Genomic DNA, 23637 nt, shown 5'->3' with positions numbered 1-23637 from the left:
ATAAATGCATACTTATAAAAACTTTTTTTTTTGTTACTATAAAGTTTTCGAATTGTATACATAATATCAGTTTCAATTGTGTTTACAACTATAGCCAATCAATTAAAATAATTTAACTAAAATATACTCTAAAATTTTTAAAATATTTTTATTATTTAATAAATGAGATTTATATTAGTTATATTGACATTAAAAGTTTGAGAAAAAAGTTTTTAACCAGAGAAAATTAAAATAAATAAAAATAATTTAAAATATTTTTTACAGAATTAAAAGCATTAAACAATCTGAATTGTAAAGTTAAAAATTTAAAACTTGAACAATTATTTTAGCTAGTTAATAAATTAAACATAAAAAAAAATGTCGGAGAGGCCTACAGATGCAGGCCACTACAAAGGGTGGTTGTGGAAATGGACAAATTATATAAAAGGTTATCAAAGAAGATGGTTTGTGCTCTCAGATGGTCTTCTATCATACTACAGGTAAATAAGGTTGTGTATAAATCATATGTAATAGAAAGTTGTTTTTGTTGAAGCATGTATTTTATGTTTGATATAGTAATATTTGATAAATGTACCATTTAAAAAAATATTTCTGTCTGTTCTTTATTAAAATATCAAATTCACTTTTAATTAGTTTTTATTTTTAGTGTTTTTATTATTTTATACTTTTAACAATTACTTTAAAATTGTTGTTAGATGTTAAATTAATTTTACTAAAATTTACACTTAACACAATATGTAATTATTTGTTGATCTTTAATAAAAATAAAGGAGTGTGTACAATGGAATACTTAAATTTGTTGTAGTGTTATCATCATAACTGAAAAATATTGTTTACAATAAGTAAATATGTTTTTTTTTATTAGTTATATTTTAAACTGAAGTAACAAAACTGTTTTGTTTGTTTTAGAATAAAAATATTCTAAACCATTAAAGTTTAAGTATTTTTAGTTTGAAAAATTGGTTTTATAACTATGTTATTTTTTAATGGTATCTTAAAACAATTCAAGTTTTTTCTGTACCAAAAACACTTATCTTTAATTAATCCTTTATTATTATTTTAAGTTCATGTTATACTTAAGGTATTTCTTACTTTTTATTTATTTTGTACTTTCAGTGCTGTCTTATCCTATCTGTATTTGTTTTAGAAGTTTTCATTCACACAATTCTTTAAAGTTTTTTTACAAAAGTATTTTTAAGTTTTTATTTGAATCAATCTTATTCATATTAAAGATTTGTCTAAGTTTCGTTGTTTGTTTTGTTGAAAAGTTTTGTTGTTTGTTAATTATAAAAGTTTTATAATTATGAAAACAACTTTGTAGGTCACAAGCTGAAATGTCTCATACTTGCCGAGGAACTATAAATTTAGCTGGAGCATTTATTGTAACTGAGGAGTCTACTAACTTCACAGTCTCAAATGGAGGAACTCAAACTTTTCATTTGAAAGCTAATCATGAGGTTGAAAGGCAAAGGTAAATAAAATAGTTTCTTTTAAATATCAAGTAAATAAGCTTTTTTTTGAATATAAGTCTAAGAACTATATTTTTATTATGATATTTAATTGTATTTTAAGGGCATAGGGAGGTAAAACTCTTTTTTTACAATTTGATCATATTTTATATAGTTTTTAATAAGCTACAAGATGCTTTTTACAGATAAAAAAAAATTAAAATCATTTTTGAGATATAGCCGGTCAAAGTCTGAGGCAACAATATGTTCCTTATGGAAGGCTCAAACTAAAATCTATCTTCTCCTACATTTTTTGAGATAACTACCTCAAACTTTCAGGAAATGTTCCTTGCAATATTCAAAAAATTCTGTCGCAAAAAACAAATATATATATATAAAAAAACTAACATAAAAAACAGTTTTTTTATTTTTTTTGCTTTAAAATTAAAAAATTTTAATTATTATAATTTTCTTTCGACAGAATTTTGTAATTATTGCAAGGAACATTTCCTGAAAATTTGAGGTAGTTATCTCAAAAAAATAGATTTTGAGGAGAAAATAGATTTTTAGTGATTTCTAGTTATTTGCCATTTTAGTTTGCGCCTTCCGTAAGGAACCTATTGTTGCCTTGAACTTCATAGGCTATATCTCACAAATTATATTGAGTTTTTAAAATCTGTAAAAAGCATCTTGTAGCTTAGTAAAAACTATATAAAATAAGATCAAATCGTGAAAAAGTGTTTTTACCACCCTATGCCCTTAATTAAATTTAAAAAAAATGTTTGAAAAAACACACAACACAATAAAACTAGATATAATTAATACTGAGTTCATCAGTAGTTACATAGCAATAAATATAATATAATTTTTCATATAGTAATAGTAATAATCACAATACTTATTTATATGGTTTTCATAGATTAAAATTTTTAAGTTTTATTTACTGTGTTAAATATACTAAATGTTTTACCCACCCTTAGTATAAAAATGTTTTATTTCTATAAAAAAATGTTGTTAAAGGTTACTATAATTTTTTTTTTAATTTTATGATTTTCTTAGTGATAGTTTTTACTGTTTTTCTAACGTTTGAATTCTCTCTACATTAATTTAATTTTGATCAAAGTCCTATGTTTCTGCTTAAAATACCACTTTAGTTTAAAACATTACAAGCAAGTATAAACATAAATAAAACAATACTGCCTTTTTATAGATTTGAGCAAACTTATAAAACCAACAATTTTACAATAACCAATTTTTAATAGGATAGTTTCACTAAGAATAATTTTTGTTTCAGAATAGTTTTTAATCGTTTGTTTATTTGATAAAATGTTTACTTTAATAACAATATTTTAGGAAAAATAACTTGCTGATAAAACAATTTAATTTAATTCTTTATTTAATTTTTGTATTTTTGTTTTACTTAGGTTTTGTTTAAAAATAGTTATTTTTATTCATCAATAATACTATTTCTTTAAGATAAGAAGTTTGTAAGATACAGTTACTTATTAATATAGGTTTTTGTTTTTACTTTAAGTATTGTTTGGGAAAAGTTTTTATTATTATTTTGCCGATAGCAGTAATTATTTATTAACAAATACTTACATCAAACAATTTCTTCCTAAGATAGTTTTTAATTTAAAGTTTATATCAATAAAGTGCTTGTTTTTGTATTCATTTCGTTTGGATTTAATTTTACACACAAAAATATCATTATAATGTAAAAAATCGTCTAGCTTTTAAAAATTTGGTTTTACACACAGTTTTGAACTATTACGTCATAACATAATTTTTATTTTTATTTACTTAGTTGCATGAATGTGTTTTAGTTCTGCTAGTTTAAAGTTCACTAATGAAGGACTGTTGTCCGAAATCGATTTGAACTCGTATGCAATAAACTTGTAGATTTTAAAATATCGTTTATTTATTCTTTTGTAGTTTTAAAAAATAAGCTTTTTGAAATTAAAACCTTTTTATTCTAAATAGTAATACAATTCTAAACTTAACCATAACAACTTAATCAGTAAACAATATATAACAAATTTTGATTTGAATATATACTTTATTAATTCCAACTCACATATACATATTCATTTTTAGTTTCTGTACAAAAACCTAATTAAGCATTATTTAGTATTTAAAACTTGTACAATATGCTTTTCCATATATTTTATTTGTAAATTTATATATATATATATATTTTGTAATGTTTATGTAATGTACATGTAAATTATTATTAAATTATGCTTGAACTATAAGAATCGTGAGACTTTGTTATTATTAAAAGTCACTTTTATTTTTGACAGATGGATAACAGCTCTGGAATTGGCAAAAGCAAAATTAGTATCTTGGGACAACGAAGACTCATCAGATGACGAAGGCAGTTATGAAACCAACATTGAGCACACTTCTCCATCGAACATCGATGAAAACGAAATTGTTGCCTCCCTGAAAATGTTGAGTGTAAAGCTGGAAGACTTGCAAACGTGCCACGACTTGATTTCAAAGCATGGAAATGCGCTTCAAAAAGCAGTGACTGAATCAGAACTCACTTCTCAGGGAAATGAACCAGTGCTTTCCAAAACAATCACTGAGCGAGCCGCACTGTTTAAGATAACTTCCAACGCGTTCATAACCACCAGCTCAGACTTTTTGCAACTGGCTCAAGATCAAAAGAAGCGCTGGCAAAAGGCAATCTTGCATGAAAGATCGCAGAGGCTAAAAATGGAGGAAACAGTGGAATCTCTTGCAAAGCAGCAGAACAAGTTGGAGAGAGCAATCAGGGATGAGATACAATCTGACGAGGATGGCATGAGAGGTGATGACAGCGACTCGGAAGAGTGGACAGACGCTCCAGATGCTCTTGATAGTCAAATCAATGGCACCTTTGGAAACATCCCCCCTGTATCTGCACTGCCAGAAGACAAAGCTAGCAGTTCTGTTAAAAAGAGCGCAGCTACTAATAATAACAATACGAAATCTAGCAAACCTCCTCTGAGAACGTCTATACCTTACAGACCGAATATCAGTTTGAGCTTGTGGAGCATCATGAAAAGCTGCATAGGCAAGGACCTTTCAAAAATTCCCATGCCCGTCAACTTCAGCGAACCCCTGTCAATGTTGCAAAGGTTGGGGGAGGACATGGAGTACTGTGACCTGCTTCACAAGGCTTCCAAAACTAAATCTTCCTTTGAGCAGATGGCTTACGTTGTGGCCTTCTCAATATCCGGTTACGCTTCAACAGTGTTCAGGATAGGCAAGCCGTTCAACCCGCTGCTTGGTGAAACGTTTGAGCTGGACAGAACGGATGACATGGGTTTCAGAATGATATGCGAGCAAGTGGGTCACCACCCTCCCTGCGCTGCCATCCACGTCGAGTCAAAAGACTGCTCGGAGAACTCAGGGTGGACCTACTGGACCGACATAACTGTTTCTAGCAAATTCAGAGGCAAGTACCTGAGTGTCACTCCGCAGGGGACAATGAATATCAAGTTTCATTCCACTGGTAACCATTACAGCTGGAAGAAAGTAACAACCACTGTGAATAATATAATTGTTGGAAAACTTTGGGTAGATCAGTCAGGTGAGTGTGAAATTAGGAATCACAAAACTGGTGATGTTTGTCGCCACAAGTATCACCCGTACAGCTATTTTTCGCGTGACTTGCGCAAAGTTACTGGTTCAATTGATGACAAGCATGGTAAAACCCATTTGAAAATATTTGGAGCATGGGACAAGTTTATGGAGTATTCTAAACCAACAAGTCAACCTAATGACAGCGACAGAAGTTCTTCGGGTACAACTGTTTGGACTACAAATCCTGCAATTCCTCAAGCAGACAAGATGTATCACTTCTCAAAGCTTGCAATGACTCTCAACCAGCCATTAGAAGGAGTGGCTCCCACCGACTGTAGAAACAGGCCGGACCAGAGACTCATGGAGCAAGGAAAGTGGGATCAAGCAAATGAGATGAAGTCGAAGCTGGAGCAAGCGCAAAGAGTGAGAAGGGCGGAGCGCAAAACCGCGTTTGCTGCAAAATCAAATGGTAAATACAAGGACGCTTCTTCGATACCTCACGACTGCTGGACGCCAGTTTGGTTTGAAAAGAGCAAAAGTGAAATAACCGGTGACACCTACTACAAGTACCTCGACCAGTACTGGGATTGCAAACAAAATAGCGCTTGGCAGAAGTGCACTAGAATATACGATTTGGAGTTGTCGAAAACTTCTATTAAAAACAATAGTAGCTCTGCAGGAAGCGTTATCAAATCTCAAAAACTAAAACCAAAATCGAAAAAAGTTGCTTCCTGACCAAATATTTGTTTATGACATGTTTTTATCTGTGTTATGTGCATTATGAATAATATAAAATTCCAACGCTGTTTCATCTGTGTGTTTATGTTTATGGTGTGGTAAGAAGCATCTTTTTAAGGTTATAACAAACATTTAATACGGTGTTATATTTTTTAACTAATTTAAATTAACCTTGTTTTCAAAACTATACTAAATTTAATTTTAATTTTCTTGAGTATTCCTAGTATTGTAAACAAATTGCCTTTCTATCAAAACTGCTACTGCTTTTATGTTATATAAAACTTTTTAAAGATTTCTAAACATATGAAGATCTAATCGAATTGTTTCGATACATATGATCAGATGTAAATTAATGTAGAGTAAAATGTGCATTTTTATGAATAAGTTATTAATAAGAAAAAGGAAAAGTTTATTATACTTTTTGAATCTCATTTAAATTAGACTTTAGGTACTTGGGTTTACTTTAAAACAAATGCATTTTTCCATCCTAATGGTAACTAAAACTTTCTTCAAATAGTATTTCTATGACATAGATTTAAGCTTTAATTAAATTTTTGTTTTTATATTTAACTTATTAGTTCGAAAAAACTTTAATATACTTTTTGCCATGTAAATTAACATAAACGCTACTAATTTTTATAATATATTATATGAAACTTTAAAGAAAAGTTTTGATATACAGCAGCTAATAGTTAACTGAAAGAGCAAGTTTTGTTTTTTGTCTTTTTTTAAGTGGTTAATTTATATTTTATGTCATATTTTAAATTTTTGTTTTCTGGGTTTTTTAATAAATTTTTATTATTAAAATTATTACTATTTTAGCTTAACTTTAAAATATTTTTACTAACATGTAAACTAAACTGATTATTTTTTGACTGTCAACATCTAATTTCAATTAGAACAGTCGTATATAAAGAATTTGTTTTTATTAGTTTTATACTTTTTCTTACAAAATATTTAAGTAACTTCTTAATTTTTACAAAAATAAAGATTAGAAAGAAAAGTATAAAACTAATCTGTGTTATGATTGGTGAACAAATATAATTTATTAGCATAAATTAAAAATAGATTACATTAAGTTGAATTCTTTATTACAATCACTTTCTTTAAACTTTTACAATAAAAATTTTATTACAAAATGATTATTAGGCGGAAATTATCAAACTAATTAAAAACAAGTAATAAAGCATCGTTGTAGACAAATATGATTAAGAACATAAAAAACAGTTTAACAGACTTTATTAAATTTTCGATTTTACTCTTAACTATTAACTTTACTGTGGGTTTTATTTATAATGACATGAGTGTAACCAATTTAATATTTATTATCTTATATAACCGCACTTATTCTATGCTTATATTCAATTATTTGCTTTATAAATTATATTAGTTTTGCATTTTTATTTAAGTGCTTGTTTTCTAAGCGCCGTAAATATTCAAACAGAAAACTACAAGTGTTAAAATGACTGAAAATATATCGGTTTTTAAATGTTCTTTTTAAAACATCAAACTTGTTACGAAGTTTTATATTTAGTTATTGCTTCGAGAGAAATTTGTAGTCATTATAAGAAGTGACCAAAGTGTTGTTAGTTATTTTGTTTTGAAAATTGTTGATGTTTTTGATTTTCTAGTGGTTTTACTTTTAGAATGTCTTAAAACAAATAATAATGGACCCTACAAAACAAGGTTGGCTCAAAGTCAACGACCTAACTAAGTCAGGTACGTTTTGTTTTTATCGTTTTAATTATAATTAAAAAAAATATCCGAAAGGTTATTATAAAAAACGAATAATTTTATGTTTTATAAACTATTTAAAGCATTATATAATGTGTAAGTTAACCACATTGTTTTGCTTCTTTAAAATGTTCCTTGTAATTCACTCATAAATTAAACAGCTTTAAAATTAAATGATACTATTCATTTTAAATTCCTATGCATTGATCAGCTACGTTTCATTGAAATTTAAATCTACAGTTAACTCACCTTTTATTAAATCGCAAATCTCTAAGAACTTTAGTTTGATTTTTAAGTTTTTAGCCACCCTTTACACGCTTTTGCTGTAAACTCGCTTATTGATTTTTCTAACAGCTTTTTACCAAACTTCATTATAAAAGATGTTAAAACGTTCAGGTAGCCTGCTGAGTTTCAAAAAGCACCAGAAAGTGTGGGTCGTTCTCGACAAGCGGCTCGGTGGGCTGCTGGGGTTTTCCAGCGACAAGACGAAGAACCCCGATCAGTTCAAGATAAAAGTCGACGACGCGACGCTGCTCTCCAACTTCAACAAGGACGAAAATCAATTCGAAGTTTCCACCGACGAGTTAGCGTCGTTTTTAAATTTTAAATTGTGTTTAAACATGGTTTAAATGAGGCTAATTATTGTAGTTGGCTTCTTTTAAGTTAACTTGTGTTTTTAAAGTAATGTGTGTATTTGATTATATTTTATAAGTTACTTATCAAAAACGAGTACTTTATCAATCATATTTAAATAGATTTTTTTTAGTATTTTTAACAATTTTTACAATTTTAGTAAATATATTTTTTAATAAACATTTAATGTATTTAAAATTTTAGAAACTTTAAAGAGTAAGTATACAATAAAAGTTTTTTATTTTGTGCTATTTTCAGATGTACTTATATTTCCTGATAACTAGTTTTGGTACTTGATTTTGCTAGTGTTTAATACTAAAGCACAACTACATTTTCTAGACAAACTAGTTTTAAATATTTTTAGCCTAATAATTAATTATGGTTTTAATTAATTTAATTTAAATTATTTATGTACAGAACTTTCTAAAACTCTTTAACTTTGTTGTAAAAAAAGTTTTACTTTTAATATTTTTGATTTTGGTTAATAAACAAAAAGTTTACGTTATTATTAGCTCAATGTGAGTAAAAAAAAATTCAAATTGTTTGTGTGAATTTTTGCTGTGCTTATACGTTAATGAAATATTTTTTAGTCATTACAATCATAACAAACTTATTTTTTATTTAATGATAATTTGTACAATTTAAGTAATGCCTTTAAATTGTAATTAAGTATTTATTACTTTAAGATAGGAGGGTCTTACATTAAGTTCTTGTTGCTAACTGTCGATAGAGATTACTGTTATTTTGATAAATAATCCTTGCACTACTTTTTAAGTTACAGCTGATTTGTAAACATCTTTTTCGCCATAACTAATTATCACAACGATAACGATCAACTAAAAATAATTGTAGTGTCCAAGTAAATATATAAAATGTATAATTAATATATAATAATTGCAGGTACCGTCTGCTCATGATAGCACCCAGTGGTGAGGAAGCTCTTAGCTGGTTGACTTCCATACAGATGTGCAGAAAAGACTACATTCCAACATCGCCTTCCACCAACAATAATATAATGGTTTCATTCTTTTTTCTTTAAGTAGAAGTCTTATTTGAAAAAAAAAACATTATAAAAATAAGTAACAAAGCAATAGTCGGCTTTTATGATTTAATTTAATGATTTATAAACGACAAAAAAACTATTTAATTAAACTTTTTTTAAATGACGGATTCTTTTTAATAAAACTAAACAAACCATTTTTTAAAGGTGCAAAGTATAGGCTTTAAAACCAAAGAAAGAAGTTCTGTCGCCGGTGAGTTTTTAATCTGTAGATTTACTAAATTTTTTATTATAATTCAAGTTTACGATATTAAATATTTACATTGCATTTTAAATTCCTTATTTAAATTTAATTTAGTTTTATCCGCTTTATCTTGTAGTTTTTTTTTGGATAAAGAAATGTTAAACCGTGTTTTTACTCCTTTTGTAGAGGAAAAGTTTTTGTTATTTAATAATACCTTGAAATAATTTATAGTCCATCGCTATATTTAAATTATTTTCTTAAAACCCTTCAAATAGTAAATTTCAATTAATTTACAGTGAATCTAACAAGCAACGGAGACGACAAGACTTCGAAGCGGGAGAAAGTGTTCGACGACCCGCTCCGAGTATCAGTTGACCCGCTGTCCAACTTCAGATTGCAGAGGTCACCCGCGTCGTCGAAGAACCAACCCAGTAGCGACAAATCTGCTGATCCGTGGATTAAAAATGACGATTTGGACGAGAATAGTGACGTGTACCAGCTCACCAAAGTATTTTGTTAAAAATTAATAAAGTGGTGTTTGATGAAAAATGTTGTAACACGAGTGCTTGATAAAATTTTAAAGAAACGACTATAATATAACTTTATACTTGTACAACTTTTAAATCAGATAAAGACGAATTTATGAAAAAACATGGTTTAAGTAAACAATATTATACAAAACTGATAAAAATGTAAATCTAGTTTGAGCTTGGAAATCAAACTATGTATATAAATACGTAGGAATTATCGAATGAGCAGAAGAAATATGCGAAGTTGCGAGATGAGTACGGCGCGTTGCAAGAAACGCTTGCTGCCAAAAACAAACAATTGTTCGACATGCATGAGAGCGTCAACGATCAAAACAAGTTTGTTTGATTAATTTTAATGTTTCAGATTGTTTATTTGGATTAAAATGTGCTAATAATTCCGTAACTTCAATGTTGTACCAAAGCGTTTTAGAGAAAAAAGTAAATGTGGTCTTTTTATTTGTTCTACCTTCATTTTGATTGAAAAATACTTATTTTCTGTGAAATGTGTAAGCCAGTTTAAATGTTTTTGTTTTTGATTCGTTAGCGAATCTAACATTTAATGTTTTTCTTCATAGTTTTTTGTATATAAATTTGTGATTATTGTGCCCACTTCAATAAAAAAATAATGTTTAAAGTATAAATGCAGCTCTGTCTGGAAAGTTCAAACTTTTGTTATGAAAGAAACGTTACAAAATTAAATGAAATGACGTTAGTCATCTTCAATATAAATAATTTACCAGTTTGTTTAGGTAGACTACAAAAGCAGTTTCTATTGAAAAGCTTACTTTTTGAATAATTATTGTCAAAGCCAACTATTTTATAAGACTGTAAGCTAAAATGTTCTTTTTATTTAAATTAATAATTTAAATAAATAACTAGAATTACATAGTGTAATCTGTGATTTCAAACTTTCTCAAAGTTTGAAGTACTTTTGTGAAACTTCAAAAGTAAATATTAAATTCCTTTTATCTCTGAATTAATTTTATGTACTTAAAATTAATTTAATATTTCATGTCATATTTTGTTTTTTTGTTGGTTTTACCTTAATTGATTTTTGATTTTTTTTAGAATATAAATTTCTTTTGACAATTTTTTAAAATATTCTTTTATAAAATGCACTTTGTAATTTTTAAAGTTACCTTTAGACTTTAAAACTTAAATTAATTTTTAAATAAAAAAACTTTTCCTTGAAATATACTTTTTGTTAAAATATTAAATATTTATTAGTAATACAATTAAGCATACTTTTATCTTAACTTTAGTTTTTTTTAACAGAATTTGTCATTGTTTTAATTGTCAAGAGTATAGCAATAATTAAAAATTAATTTAATAAAATAATAACATAGTTTAATTATTCATGCATGATATTTATTTTAGAAAGTTAAATTAATTAAAAAAAAAAAACTTTTCCTTGAAGTATACTTTTTGTTAAAACACTAAATATTTATTAGTAATACAATTAAGCATACTTTTATCTTAACTTTAGTTTTTTTTAACAGAATTTGTCATTGTTTCAATTGCCAAGAGTATAGCAATAATTCAAAATTAATTTAATAAAATAATAACATAGTTTAATTATTCATGCATGATATTTATTTTAGAAAGTTAAATTAATTAAAAAAAAAAAAAACTTTTCCTTGAAATATATTTTTTGTTAAAACACTAAATATTTATTAGTAATACAATTAAGCATACTTTTATTTTACCTTTAGTTTTTAATAAAAATTTAAACCGAATTCGTCATAGTTTCAATTGTTCAAGATTGTACTAATATTTTATAAGTATTTTGATTAGTACAAATATCACACATATTTCAATTAATCAAGCATGATAATTAACAGTGACGCGATACTGAGGAGTGATTTGTACAGGGAGCAAGTTACGAGGGTGAAAACATTGGAAACAACAAACTTGTTTCTGAACAACGAACTTCGAAAACAGAACAAAGATCTCGGCGAAACTCGTAAGCTCGCCACTCATTACAAAAGGTATATTGATAAAAGTGTTTGAAAATTTTAAAAGGCTTTTATAAAAAGTTTGTTTTTATTCGCATACAGTTGTCCTAATGTAAAAAACAGTCCCAAAATGATATTATACATTTATTTAAAATTAAAAATAAGTTTAACTAAACTTCGATAATTTTTAACTTAATATTATCAAAATAAATTTTTCTTAATTTTCTTTTAAAGTATTATCAACCTTTTTTACAACAGTAATAATCCATATAATTTTTAAAAATTTACTAATGTACAAGTAGAAGCTTTTTAATTTTTTTTTTATGCTGCAACAAATAAGAAATCATTTGGTATTGATTTATCAAAAAAAAAAAAATTATAACTACAACATTTTTGATAACTATAAAAACAACACATAAGAAATTATTTGGTATAATTGTTGTTTGAAATTATCGATTTTTATTTATAACTAAACTGTATATATTGTAAAATGTTATTAATTGTAAAACATTACACAGAAACATGGAGGAGAATTACAACGATGCTGTTTATTACCAGAGAGATTACGTTGAACTCATTGGCGAGCTCGTCTACAGACCACTTGCTGATCCGCTCAGTGGCGCTGTTATCCGATCGTCGGATAATCGAAAACACATCAAGAACATCAGCGATTTGAACGAGCGCATTAAGAAGATGAAGCACAATGTTCCATTAGTGACATTAGGTAATTTTGCATTTCAACTTAAAATTAGTTTGTTTTGATGTTTTTTGTCTACTTAGGTATTTTTCAAGTTAAAATAAGTTTCATGCATACAATATTTATGCATAAATAATTTTTTATTAATTAATTGATCTGAAATAATATATTTAAGTTTTTTTAGAATAAACTGCTGCAACTTTAATAGTCAGCAGCTGCATACAGTGAACAATGCATACAGTATGTTTAATTAAACTGTTTTGTCGTAAATCCATCAAAATTTTATTGCGCCTTGTTTTTCTTTTAGTTTTAATTTTTACGTAATTAGATTATGATTTTATCTTAATAATTTTGCTGCACAATAATGTAATTTGCTTTTGTCTCAATTAAGTTGTGACGTTTTTAATATGAAAAAATAACTAATTAGTATAGTTGCAAGTATAGAAGTATATTTTTATTAATAAAAAACTCCAGGTATATTCGATTATATCTCAAGCGAACAACATATCAAATTAAACTTAAAGCCTGACTTAAATTTTCTTAATTTAATTTCACAGCCTTTATATTAAATATCTAGTTTCGAAGTACTATTATCACTTTATTACATTAAATCTGTAAACACGAAATAAACAACTAAATAATCATCTTACCTTATTTTCAACACTTTAAACACTCATAGCTTATGAAGATTATTTTTTTAAAATAAAATATAGAACAGGTAGCATAGAACAAAATACTCATTTAACCATATTTCAAAAACTAAAAAGTTGTAACTTATAAATACTTGTATGCGAATCAAGATAAAATATTTGCCACAAGTAATTATCCAACAGGTAGTATAAATACTTACACCAATTCAACAGGTAGTAAGGAATTTGTGGACAAGTACAGGTTTGTGCACAGCGTACCAAACATGGCCACGCGCGTTCACTACTGCAGCAGGCAGCTCGTAAAAGCGTTGGATGAAATGTCCGATTACGGCCCCGACAGCAGTAAAAACTGCAAGATATGGGAAAACGTCATATTTGATAACAGCCCTGATAGCGTGAGTTTTTATTTCAATGCTTGTTTATTGTAAAAGTTCATATAAATACTTTCTGAATAATTTTTTTTTTGATGTAAATTATATGCTAAAAGTAGATTTAGTTACCGTATAGCTGATGACATCGTCTAATGATGAAGTCACACGGAAGTCCAGGCTCAGGCTCTGTAGACTTCCAAAGCTATTTATTGTAAACACACATATTTTGAATAGAATGTTCTTTATGAGTTGATGTACTAACTAAAATTATAAAAAAATAAACTTAAGTATTTGATTATGTATAAATAAAAACGAATATACTAAGTAGAAACTAACCAAATTACACCAGCAATTTATTAAAACAGCAATTTAATATTTTACAGATAAGTTTGTTACAGTTTCAGATAACTGAGAAACTGAAGAAGATGGTGCTGGACGACGTGCCGGACCGGTACCGGGGCTTCGTGTGGAAGCGGCTGGTCCACCAGCTGGTCATGAGAACGCACGAGACCACGCTGAAGGGGCCGGACGGGCAGCTGTTGAGCTACTTCTACGAGAAGCTCGCGTTGAAAGACGAACGCTTGGAAAACAGCAAGGTACATAAACTAGTGTAGTTTGTTAATCGTTTACTACTTTCAATTCACGTTTGGTACGATTTGTACGATGATCAGTAAGATGATTTAGGTCAGTTTTATATCAATGGCTTGTTTAGTTTGGTGTGAGTAGGGTCGTAGTTTCAAATTTTTACGATGTTTATTAAAACAAGTATGTAATCTTTAAAAAAAAAACATATTGAAAATTTCATAAAATATTGAAAAACTCGATATGAAATGTTCGCATAAGTAAATACAAGTATTGTTTCAATTTTTTGTAAAATGTTTTAATTGTTTGTGGATTTGTATTTCAAAATAAATGAATTGTTTTTTTTTACTGACAGTACTAGTTTTTATAGTAACTTTTTATGAAAAAGTATTCTAAAATATATAAAAGCGTTGCGCACAACTTGTAATAAGAAGTCTTAATTGTAATTTGAAGCAAATTATTTCCCAGGAATTTGCCAAATACATGAAGCAGATAATAATGGACGTGCCGCGCACAATGCCCAGAAACCGCAGGTTCGCCGTGGAGGACCCGAAACTGAGGAGAAACTTGGAGCGGGTTCTCACCGCCTTCTGCATTCACGCCCCCGACATCGGCTACTGCCAGGGCTTCAACTTCCTCGCTGGTGGCGCCCTTCTGTATTTGGACGAAGAAGACGCTTTCTGGTGAGAGAATTATTTTGGAACTAGTTTTCAATATCAAATGATTTCTGGTTCTTGTAGCCTTGTTCATTAAAAAAGATAATACTAGTTTTACTGAGAAAATTTAAAGTGTATTTCTTAGTTTTTATGTTTTTTAAAACTATTTTTCTTCAAGAAAGTTTTTAAATTAGTTTTAAATAAAAAACAATTAACTAAGAAATAAAAGTAAAAATGTAATTAAAAAAAGTCAACAACAGGTTTCTGGTGTGCGCAGTTCAGGTTCTGTTTCCGCCCGAATATTTTCTCAACGACCTGGCTGGGTTGAGGGCCGACCAGGAGGTTCTCACCCAGGTTGTTAGGGAGGAGTGCCCGTTGCTATGCGACCACCTGAACAGGTTCCTGAAGCACTTCGAAATCAGCGTGGTGACCACCAGTTGGTTCCTCGGACTTTTCTTCGACAGCATGGATTTCGAGGTTTTTATACATCTACTAAGTTTATCTATTAAATTAACTTGTTGAATTATTTTGATATACTTATATTATATTATTGTACGGCACTAATTAGGTATAAATTATCTTATATTAGGTATAGCAGGATGATGTGTATTATAAAAAGTTTAAATATCAGCTTTATGAAGTTAATCTTAGGTTTGTAAAACTTACAAAAATAAAAAATAAAGTTTTAGAATTCAAGATTTTAAAATATTCACAAATATAATATTAAAGTAAAATTTGTCTTTGATATCAGTAAGTTAAAGTTTTAGTTTTAAAATAATATAATAAATTTTTAATAAGACGGCTTTATTTTTATTAATTTTATAATAAAATTTTTTATGTAATAGTATTGATTTATTCTGTTGTAATAATGTTTCTGTTTCAATTTTGATTGTAAATGCGGTAAATAGCTCATGAACCAATAATAACTAATTATTTGTTTGCATTATTTTAGTTGATTTTTGTACTTTGACCTGGTTACATTTTAAATTTGTTTATGGCACTTAGTGCTATGCGAATAATGTAGTTTTTTTTTTAACTTCTAGTGCTACGGCTTTAAAGCTATCTAATGAATGTTGATTGAAAATTATTTAAAATTTGAATCCAAACATTTTTAGAAAATTAATAGATTTTTAGTATGTAAACAAAAGTTGAAGTTTTTTAAAGTAATGAGATTGTTTATTTTACCACCAAATAAATGTTGTTATGTGAGTATTGGTAAAAGCATGAAAAATACTGTTTACTGCAGTGCAGTAACATTAAATATATTTGCATTTAAAAAAATAACAATAGAAATAAAGAAGAATGTAATTTGCATTTAAGTTAAGTCTCACAGAAAAAAAGTTTTTTTTCATTAATAATTATCATAGTAAATATCTTAGAGTGAATTTTAAAAATCATTGTGGTTAAAAAAAATTTAGATAGCAAAATTTAATATCTTAAGAAAAAAACTGTTTAATTTAAATGTAAAGTTTTTATTAGCTTAAATTTTTGGCCTTTTAAAAATCAGATCATAATATTAAAAAAGTTTTAAGTTTACTTAACAATTTTATTAATTTTTGTGCGGATGTTCAGTTTTGCGCTACTATTTATTTAACTAAATAAATTAGGATCAGAAAAGGTTAAAATTATTAATTAATTGTTATTAATTTTGCTTAACTTATAATCATATGTTATGTTTCGAGTTTAAATAAGTTCATTTCTTGAACACTCAAATTAGGAAAATAGGCATTTAAAAGTTAAGTTCTTCTTTAAAAATAAAAAAAATTAATTTTTTTACTAAAAATTAAGGTCAATAACGTTTAATATGGTAACTTATAATTTTGTTTAAATTATAATCATTAGTTCAAACTTAAATGAGTTCATTTCGTGTAACACTAATTTAAAACAAGTATTTATGTTAAAAAGTATAAACTTTAATTAATAGCTTTAACATATATACTTTAATTGCTAAACAACAAATTTAGCTATTGATTTTTTTTTCAGAAACCTAGCAATAGATTTTGAAACCTTCTAAACTTCGTAATATATTAACAAAGCTAAAGTAGAACAAATATTTTCATTATGTAAGACATTTTTTTTATGTTTCAGGTCCTGGTACGAGTGTGGGACTGTCTACTTGTGTTCGGACACGAAGCGTTGTTTCGAATATCCGTAGCGATATTCAGTATTTTCCAGGGTCGGATATTAGAGGTGACCGAACCTTCGCAGCTTCTTCACGCCATCAAGAACCTTCCTCGGGTCATCGGCAACCCTGATCAGCTTATAAGGGTAAGTTTATTTTAAGTATTTCAAAAAATGTCTCCAACAGGGTTTCCCAAAGTGGGTCATTTCAGAAAATCAGGGGGCCATAACCTGCAAAACAGCCACAGGGGGGGGGGCGTGAGGTCATAATTTAAAACTTACCTTTAAACAAGGTTTTCTTAAGGTCCACTTTTTTTATTTTATGGGAGCCTTATAAAAATAGTTTGGGTTAGTTAGTCTATAAAAACAACAACTTTATTGTCTTTAATAATAAGTAGCGTTATGTAAAAATTGTAGTGAGAACTATGTTTATTTATGATAGGAAGCGTTCACCGGGTTGAAGAAATTTCCATCGTGGGATCAACTGATGGCAGACAGAAATGAAGTTGAGTCGAAATTTGTTGAAGAATACAACATCAGGCAACAGCAACGTAATAACTACAAAGCCACACTCACCAAGGTTTCTAATTTGTTTTAAGTTTTAGAGATTATTAAAAAACACAAAATGGAGAGTTTGAGTTTTATTGAAAAATTTGCGCAAACATTTTATACTTGGTTTGAGCATATATTAGTTTAGGTTTAACGTCATTTAATTTGTTTTGAATACTTCATATACATTCCTCTTTGTTTAAACAAGTTTGTTCAAAGTTCTGAAAAATTTCTAATATTGTTTTTGGATTAATATAAAAATTGTTTATATTTTTATATTAACATATCTGTTGAAGAAGGTCAAATATTAAATTTATAAATAAAATAGTTAATATAAAAATCATTAAAAATGTTAAAAATGTGTTTTGTGTGTTTAATATAATCATTAAAATAGTTATATAAAATCGCTAGGAAAACAGTAAAGATGATGAGATAAATGAAAAACTAGTGTTTGACAAATCAACTGCTGGATTCGACAACATGCTACTGTGTGCTAGCTGTAAACTATCAGAATATTCGCAAATATACCAACTCAATATTGACCGCAATGAACTGTATGACTTATCTCTACCAGTTAGTTGGATGACAATTTATTTTAAAAATGTTTTATGTTATAGTTTTTTAAAGGTTTTCAATATCAGGGTGGCCACTAAACCTAGAATCCTAGAAAAACCTGGAATTTGAGAAATTTTGAAAATAAAACCTGGAAAAACTTGAAATTTTGAATAATTTTTACATGTTATTAAGTAGTAGAATTTTTATTTGACACAAAAATATTTCATACAGATAGAATTTTTTTGTCATCATCAAATAATCTTTTATTAAAAACACATTTGTAGTAGCTTTAGAGTATCTTTTCAATGTTTATATACTATTTAACACATTTTTTTTACCTTAAACTTAATTTAAACTAAAAATAGACCTAAAAATGTGTACTTTCAAAAACCTGGAAAAAGTTTAGCAAAAACCAGTTGACATTTTATATTATGATTTGAAATTTAAATTAGAATTGTTATTTGTATAAATACACAAAACAGATAAACAATCATGTAACTTGTATGGCAATTAGCGGAGAAGATGAAGTTGTTGTTGGTTTGGTAACTGGTCAGCTTCAAGCTTACTCTTTATCCAAATGGTTTGTATTTTTTCTTTCTCAAAGTGTGCACAGTAGTTTATTTTTGAAAACTTTGTTGTTAGTAAGGAGTTTAAAAGTCTATTACATTCTAGCTACCATTTTTTTAAACCCTTTTTAGTTTTGAATTGGTATAATAAGAAAGAACGTTCATGCAATAGTTGTTAAATTTTCAGTACATACGGTAACTTTTGTTGAAAATGTTACAAATAAATTTTAGTTCATTATTAACAGCGCACCTTATTTAAAAGATAAAAAAAAATACTTGTTTAAAATTTATGACGGAAAGCTGTGTGTTTCTAATGTTTATAAAGGTTAATGAATTGTCTCATCTAAGTATTAAATCATTGGAAAATATTTCAAACTTTAAAACTTGATTGGCTATGTCATTAGCCTCGTAACTATAAATTAGTACTTGCTATTTAAGTTAAACAAGTTAAGTAACATAATGTTTACTTCAGTTCATGTTAAAGTGAGTAAATAAAGTTCATCATATATGAACGAATTTCTAAAGTAAAATAAATACATAATTTTATAAGTTTTTATTATGAAAATGTTACAAGCTCAGTATATATGTTAGTAAACAGTCGTTTTAATGATCTTACTCTGCTTCTTATCTTATGTGGTTTAAAAGGTTTGAAAACTTATTGAAAACAAGTTTTATGTCAATCAACACATGTTTTGTACTGACGCACTTTTTAATAATGAAACTATTCAGTTTTGTTCGTTGGAGTATGTGGCTTCCTAACGTTGTGTTATCAGTTGAAGTTACAATTAATAACTTGTACGTTGGAACCGCTAACAGTATGCTACATGTTCTAAAGGTATAACAATAATAACAAATAGTTAATATACTATAAAAGACTATAGTTAATAGTCTACAATTTTCAAAATGTATATTCAATATTTTTGAATTTCGAATTTATTTTGAAAATTTATGTCGTTGGTTTTTTTATCTTAAATGTATACAGTTTAACATGCAAAAAATAATCAAAAAATAATGTATAAAAAACAAAATTTATACAAGTAAAATATTGCTAACAGTTTTTGTATAAACTTTTAAAGTTTTTAAGCTTACAAGTAACTTTCTTAAAACTTATTGAAAGCAACACTATTTTTCAAAAACGTTATTCAAGTGTTACTTCCTTTTTCTTAAAAAGATATATTTGAAATACCCGCAGTAATTACCAGCTGTATTTTAAACTTAGAAATATTCGTTACTCAAGTAAACAAATTAATACATAAAAATTTTAAGTCAACCACGAGTTTATATCATAACATTTTTTCTCCCTCTTGGGTATAGTCAATTAAAATATTTTCTAAATATTATCTTCCTGTTTGGCAATTTATAAACATTTTAAACAATAAACAAATAGAGAACAGAAGGTAAGCCGATACTGGTTGACACGGTTGAACTTTCCAACCCACCATGCTGCATGTGTTTGGTGTCCGACAACCATTTGTGGGTCGGATGTGATGCTGGCGTTTACGTCATCGACATTCTGTTAGTTTGTATATTTTTTGTTGGTTTTTCACTTTAAACTTTTTGTTTTAACATCCTACAGTAAAATTTATGACTTTAAATAGTTCTTTATTTTGAGTTAAAATTGTCAAAAAAAAAAATAAATTTTACTTACAACTTTTTCGCTTCACTTTATTTATACAGCTTCAAATATTTATTAACTAAAAATGTATATATCAAAATTATAAGTTGTGTAATAATGAAACTATAGTTTTAATATTTACTAGTTTCGTAAATAAAAAACTTAATTTTTACTAACCTGCCTAAGTTCACAAGCTTAAATTTAGTTTACAAAATTTATAGTCAGCGAGCCTGATTTTTATCAAATTAAAACCACAATTCAAACTATTTGTTACTAAATTTCTAAATTTTATTTTTACATACTTAGCACATCTGAAACGGAAGGATTTTTCTTGGTTTCACTTCAAAAAGATCACATTTCTTCGATGCATTACTGGCACGAAATGAACGACATGCCACTTGTGTGGATTAGTTTAGAGAATTCCCCCGTCGTGCAACTGTTCGACTCATCAAAGTTCAAAGCAGGTCCGATCATGGTTTTTGACATTAACACGAATGAAAGCTTGTCGTTGCGCCAACCAATGATGGTTTGTTTTGTTAAATAATTAAAAAAATTGAATTTTAACTATATTTTACAATAAAATATTTTTTTTTGGTTGAAAAATAGAACGTTTTCAAAATTACAATTTAGATATACTCTTTTACAGAAAAACAATTTGAATACTAACAATACCGATGATGGTATGTACATAACTCAAATATCATCCATAAATAATGATGAAGTGTGGTTATCAACTGAAAACGGAATTGTTCTTAAATACAAAGTTGTTCAAATTGACAATGTATCTGAAAATCAACAACAAGAACAGGTTTTTTATTGAATTTATATTAAAAAAATATTATTTAGTTAAAAAAGTTTTTTTTAATTGTAAGTATTACTTGTTTTACAGTAAAAATAATAATAAGTTTTTTGAATGTTTAACTTTAAATAATATAGTTTTCTTCAATTCGACATTGTTATGATATTCTAACAAATTGTTTTTATAAAGTAACTGTGACGGAGTTTTATTAAAACTGTACTTAATAATTTAAAATAAAAGTTAACTTAGTTTTATACATATTTAATCTTGTAATTGAGTACAGCTTTGTTAGAAAGTGTTACATAGAAAGTATCAAGGTTTAGTTTCATTAATTATTAATCAGTACTTTCATCAATACTTTTGAATTAAACACACTCTGCTGCTTTTGAATTGAATTAGGGTTAAAATATTTATACATCAAGTTTGTTTAAGATATGGATAGATTTGTTATATCATTTATGTCGTATTATACATTAATTTTGATTACGATATTGATGTGTTTTTTAGATTTCATTAAGTAATTAATCCGATAATTTATTTTAGATTTAAACAACCTGTGTTTTCACAAACTTTTGTTTTCTATTTAGATTTTTCTATACTATGTTATATCTGTTTCATTCTAGCTTTAAATTAAACTATTTTTTCCTTTAAATATGCCAAACTATGTTTTTAAATATATTTGGTGAGTTTTTGTTACCAAACTCAATTTATATCATGGAGTATGTCAAATTTAACCAGATAAAGATGATGATATCGTTAATATACAAATCTAAGAATTAGACTTATGCAAAAATAAAAGTTTTATAAAATATACCCGTTATAAACTTTATTATATGATTACAGTATTGAATAAATTTAAGTTAAAACAATGCTACAATTAAAAATCAGAAAGTGGAAACGGAAGAAGAGTTTCCAGTAGTTATACCAGATGATGATCCGAAATATACCATGTCGCTTATCAGCCGGGTGCAAGTTTCAAAAGAAAATAACAAAATTTCTTGCATCTTACCACACGCAGAAAAGTTTGTTATTTAAACAATATTTGTTTAAATAATTACAGTTTATAAAGACTAAATATAAGTGTTACTACTAATTCAAACATTTTTTTTTTAATTTAAAGTTAAATATAAATTGTTTCGACTTGTATTGGTATACTTTAAAATTGTAAAGCTCAATCAGGCTTTGGCTTTCAAAGACTTTTGCCGATATTTAATTTAAAACTTATATTTTACTGCATAAACATCAAAATATTCAAAATGCAGGAATGTCATGGTATCAGTTAGTGGGTACTTTGGTGAGGAAAATTCGGTGGTTAAAATAAAAGGGGACGAATTGGTCAACGTACTGGTTGCTACCAAGTCACAAGATGCCACTTCAGTAACCAGCAATGATGAACAAATGTTTGTTATTTTGAATTATCTGACAATTGTAACAATGTTAAAAGAGCTGTCATAATTTGAATTTTTAAATTAAAAAATGCTTACTTACATGTCAAGTTTATTAGTTGTCAAGATAGTTTTATAGTTTCTTATAAAGATACGAATAAAAACTATATACTAATACCAAAATGCAAAAATGAAAACATTTCAACAAAATGAGTGTTCTAAAATTTTGAATTAGTAATTTTTTTGAACAGTAAATATTTAATACATGTGTGTACTTATTAGTTTACTTCGTATTCTAGTTCTTGATAGTCTGTTTACAAAATTTCAGCCAACCAGATGAACCGACCAATGAGAGAGAAGAACTTCCGCGCGAATCCGACGTTCACCCAACTCTTCGCACCCAATCAGCGTTGAGCACCAGCATGCCCCAAATAGCGCCACCTGACGACAATCACCCAGTCGTCATGCGGCAGAAATCAGCGGCGCATGACAAAACCCACCGCGCTTCCATGACAACCGACCTGCATGTATCCAAATCGTACGGACGGTTGAACGGGGACGCCCCGAACCAGCAACAATCGTGGACGTCGCTGAGGAGCGCCGCGCAAAACGCCGTGACGTCATACAAGGAGAAAAGCGCGGGAAAGTTCGGCAAGATGTTCAAAATGTGGAAGAGCTGATTTGAGTTGGTTTTAGTGAAACTAAAAAGTTGGTTATTTTATCAGTTTTTGTCTGATATACAATGTTTGTACTATAACAGTAAATTTAAATCCTTTATTTTAAGATTAAACCAACCTGTAACGTGCAATTTTTATAATCTTGGTGCTTTGAAAAATACTGTATCATATATACTTTTTATACAAGTTTTAAAATTGTACTTCTTTTTTTAATAGAAACTTTAATAACGTAAAACAAATTTTTTTGACCACATGACCAAAACTAAAAGTTAATTAAAAATCTTTCGAAAAAAGTTTGATAAAATATTATAAAGTTATAACTTATTATTACATTAGTGCCTTAAATGGTTTCTGAAGTTTATCAAAATGTTTAATTAAAAAAAAATCTAAAGTAGAATACATTTTTCTTTTAATAGTTTTCAAGAAGCTTTTTAATTCATTCTTTTATCTGTAGCAAACTATCTGAGACTTTTAATAGTTTTCAAAATATAGTTTTAGACGTTTAACATTTATTTGTACAAATTTTCGTAGTTGTTTGAATATTTTTGCATATTGTGTT

The 23637-nt window shown here is 27.6% G+C and overlaps 2 protein-coding genes across 3 annotated transcripts; both read left to right on the top strand.

The window, feature by feature from the left end:
• The first annotated feature begins 334 nt into the window (after positions 1-334).
• Positions 335-6229, top strand: LOC145842784 (oxysterol-binding protein 1-like). The gene is made up of 3 exons (XM_082950265.1): positions 335-479; positions 1322-1471; positions 3752-6229. Exons 1-3 carry the CDS (start codon positions 358-360, stop codon positions 5754-5756), a joined length of 2277 nt encoding a protein of 758 aa, XP_082806391.1. The 5' UTR covers positions 335-357; the 3' UTR covers positions 5757-6229.
• A 1161-nt stretch (positions 6230-7390) lies between these two features.
• On the top strand, positions 7391-23088 carry LOC145841990 (uncharacterized). 2 transcript variants are annotated; one of them, XM_082949320.1, is made up of 23 exons: positions 7391-7478; positions 7890-8076; positions 9027-9144; positions 9334-9379; positions 9667-9878; positions 10112-10236; positions 11742-11888; positions 12374-12579; positions 13416-13597; positions 13972-14169; positions 14624-14838; positions 15072-15288; positions 16900-17079; positions 17375-17512; positions 17893-18054; positions 18519-18616; positions 19332-19437; positions 19990-20117; positions 20524-20743; positions 20864-21025; positions 21905-22038; positions 22279-22416; positions 22730-23088. In XM_082949320.1, the coding sequence occupies exons 1-23, from the start codon at positions 7427-7429 to the stop codon at positions 23079-23081; spliced, it is 3723 nt and encodes a 1240-aa protein (XP_082805446.1). In that variant the 5' UTR covers positions 7391-7426; the 3' UTR covers positions 23082-23088. The 2 variants fall into 2 exon arrangements, with proteins under 2 accessions (XP_082805446.1, XP_082805445.1); XM_082949319.1 differs by having other exon boundaries at positions 13957-14169.
• Positions 23089-23637: the final 549 nt, after the last annotated feature.

This window comes from Thalia democratica, chromosome 8 (genome assembly GCF_965202585.1).
Source record: "Thalia democratica chromosome 8, ktThaDemo2.hap1.1, whole genome shotgun sequence".
NCBI classification, from domain to species: Eukaryota; Metazoa; Chordata; class Thaliacea; order Salpida; family Salpidae; genus Thalia; species Thalia democratica.
Note: the sequence above shows the minus strand (reverse complement) of the source record. Positions and strands in the feature narration are given on the sequence as shown.

Excerpts from the sequence above, each read along its gene's own strand:
- LOC145842784 (XM_082950265.1), top strand. The coding sequence starts at position 358 with ATGTCGGAGAGGCCTACAGATGCAGGCCACTACAAAGGGTGGTTGTGG. Across the intron at positions 480-1,321 it reads GGTCTTCTATCATACTACAG|GTCACAAGCTGAAATGTCTC; the intron begins GTAAATAAGGTT and ends ACAACTTTGTAG. Across the intron at positions 1,472-3,751 it reads CATGAGGTTGAAAGGCAAAG|ATGGATAACAGCTCTGGAAT; the intron begins GTAAATAAAATA and ends TATTTTTGACAG.
- LOC145841990 (XM_082949319.1), top strand. The coding sequence starts at position 7,427 with ATGGACCCTACAAAACAAGGTTGGCTCAAAGTCAACGACCTAACTAAG. Across the intron at positions 15,289-16,899 it reads TCGACAGCATGGATTTCGAG|GTCCTGGTACGAGTGTGGGA; the intron begins GTTTTTATACAT and ends TTTATGTTTCAG. Across the intron at positions 18,055-18,518 it reads TGTATGACTTATCTCTACCA|ATAAACAATCATGTAACTTG; the intron begins GTTAGTTGGATG and ends TACACAAAACAG.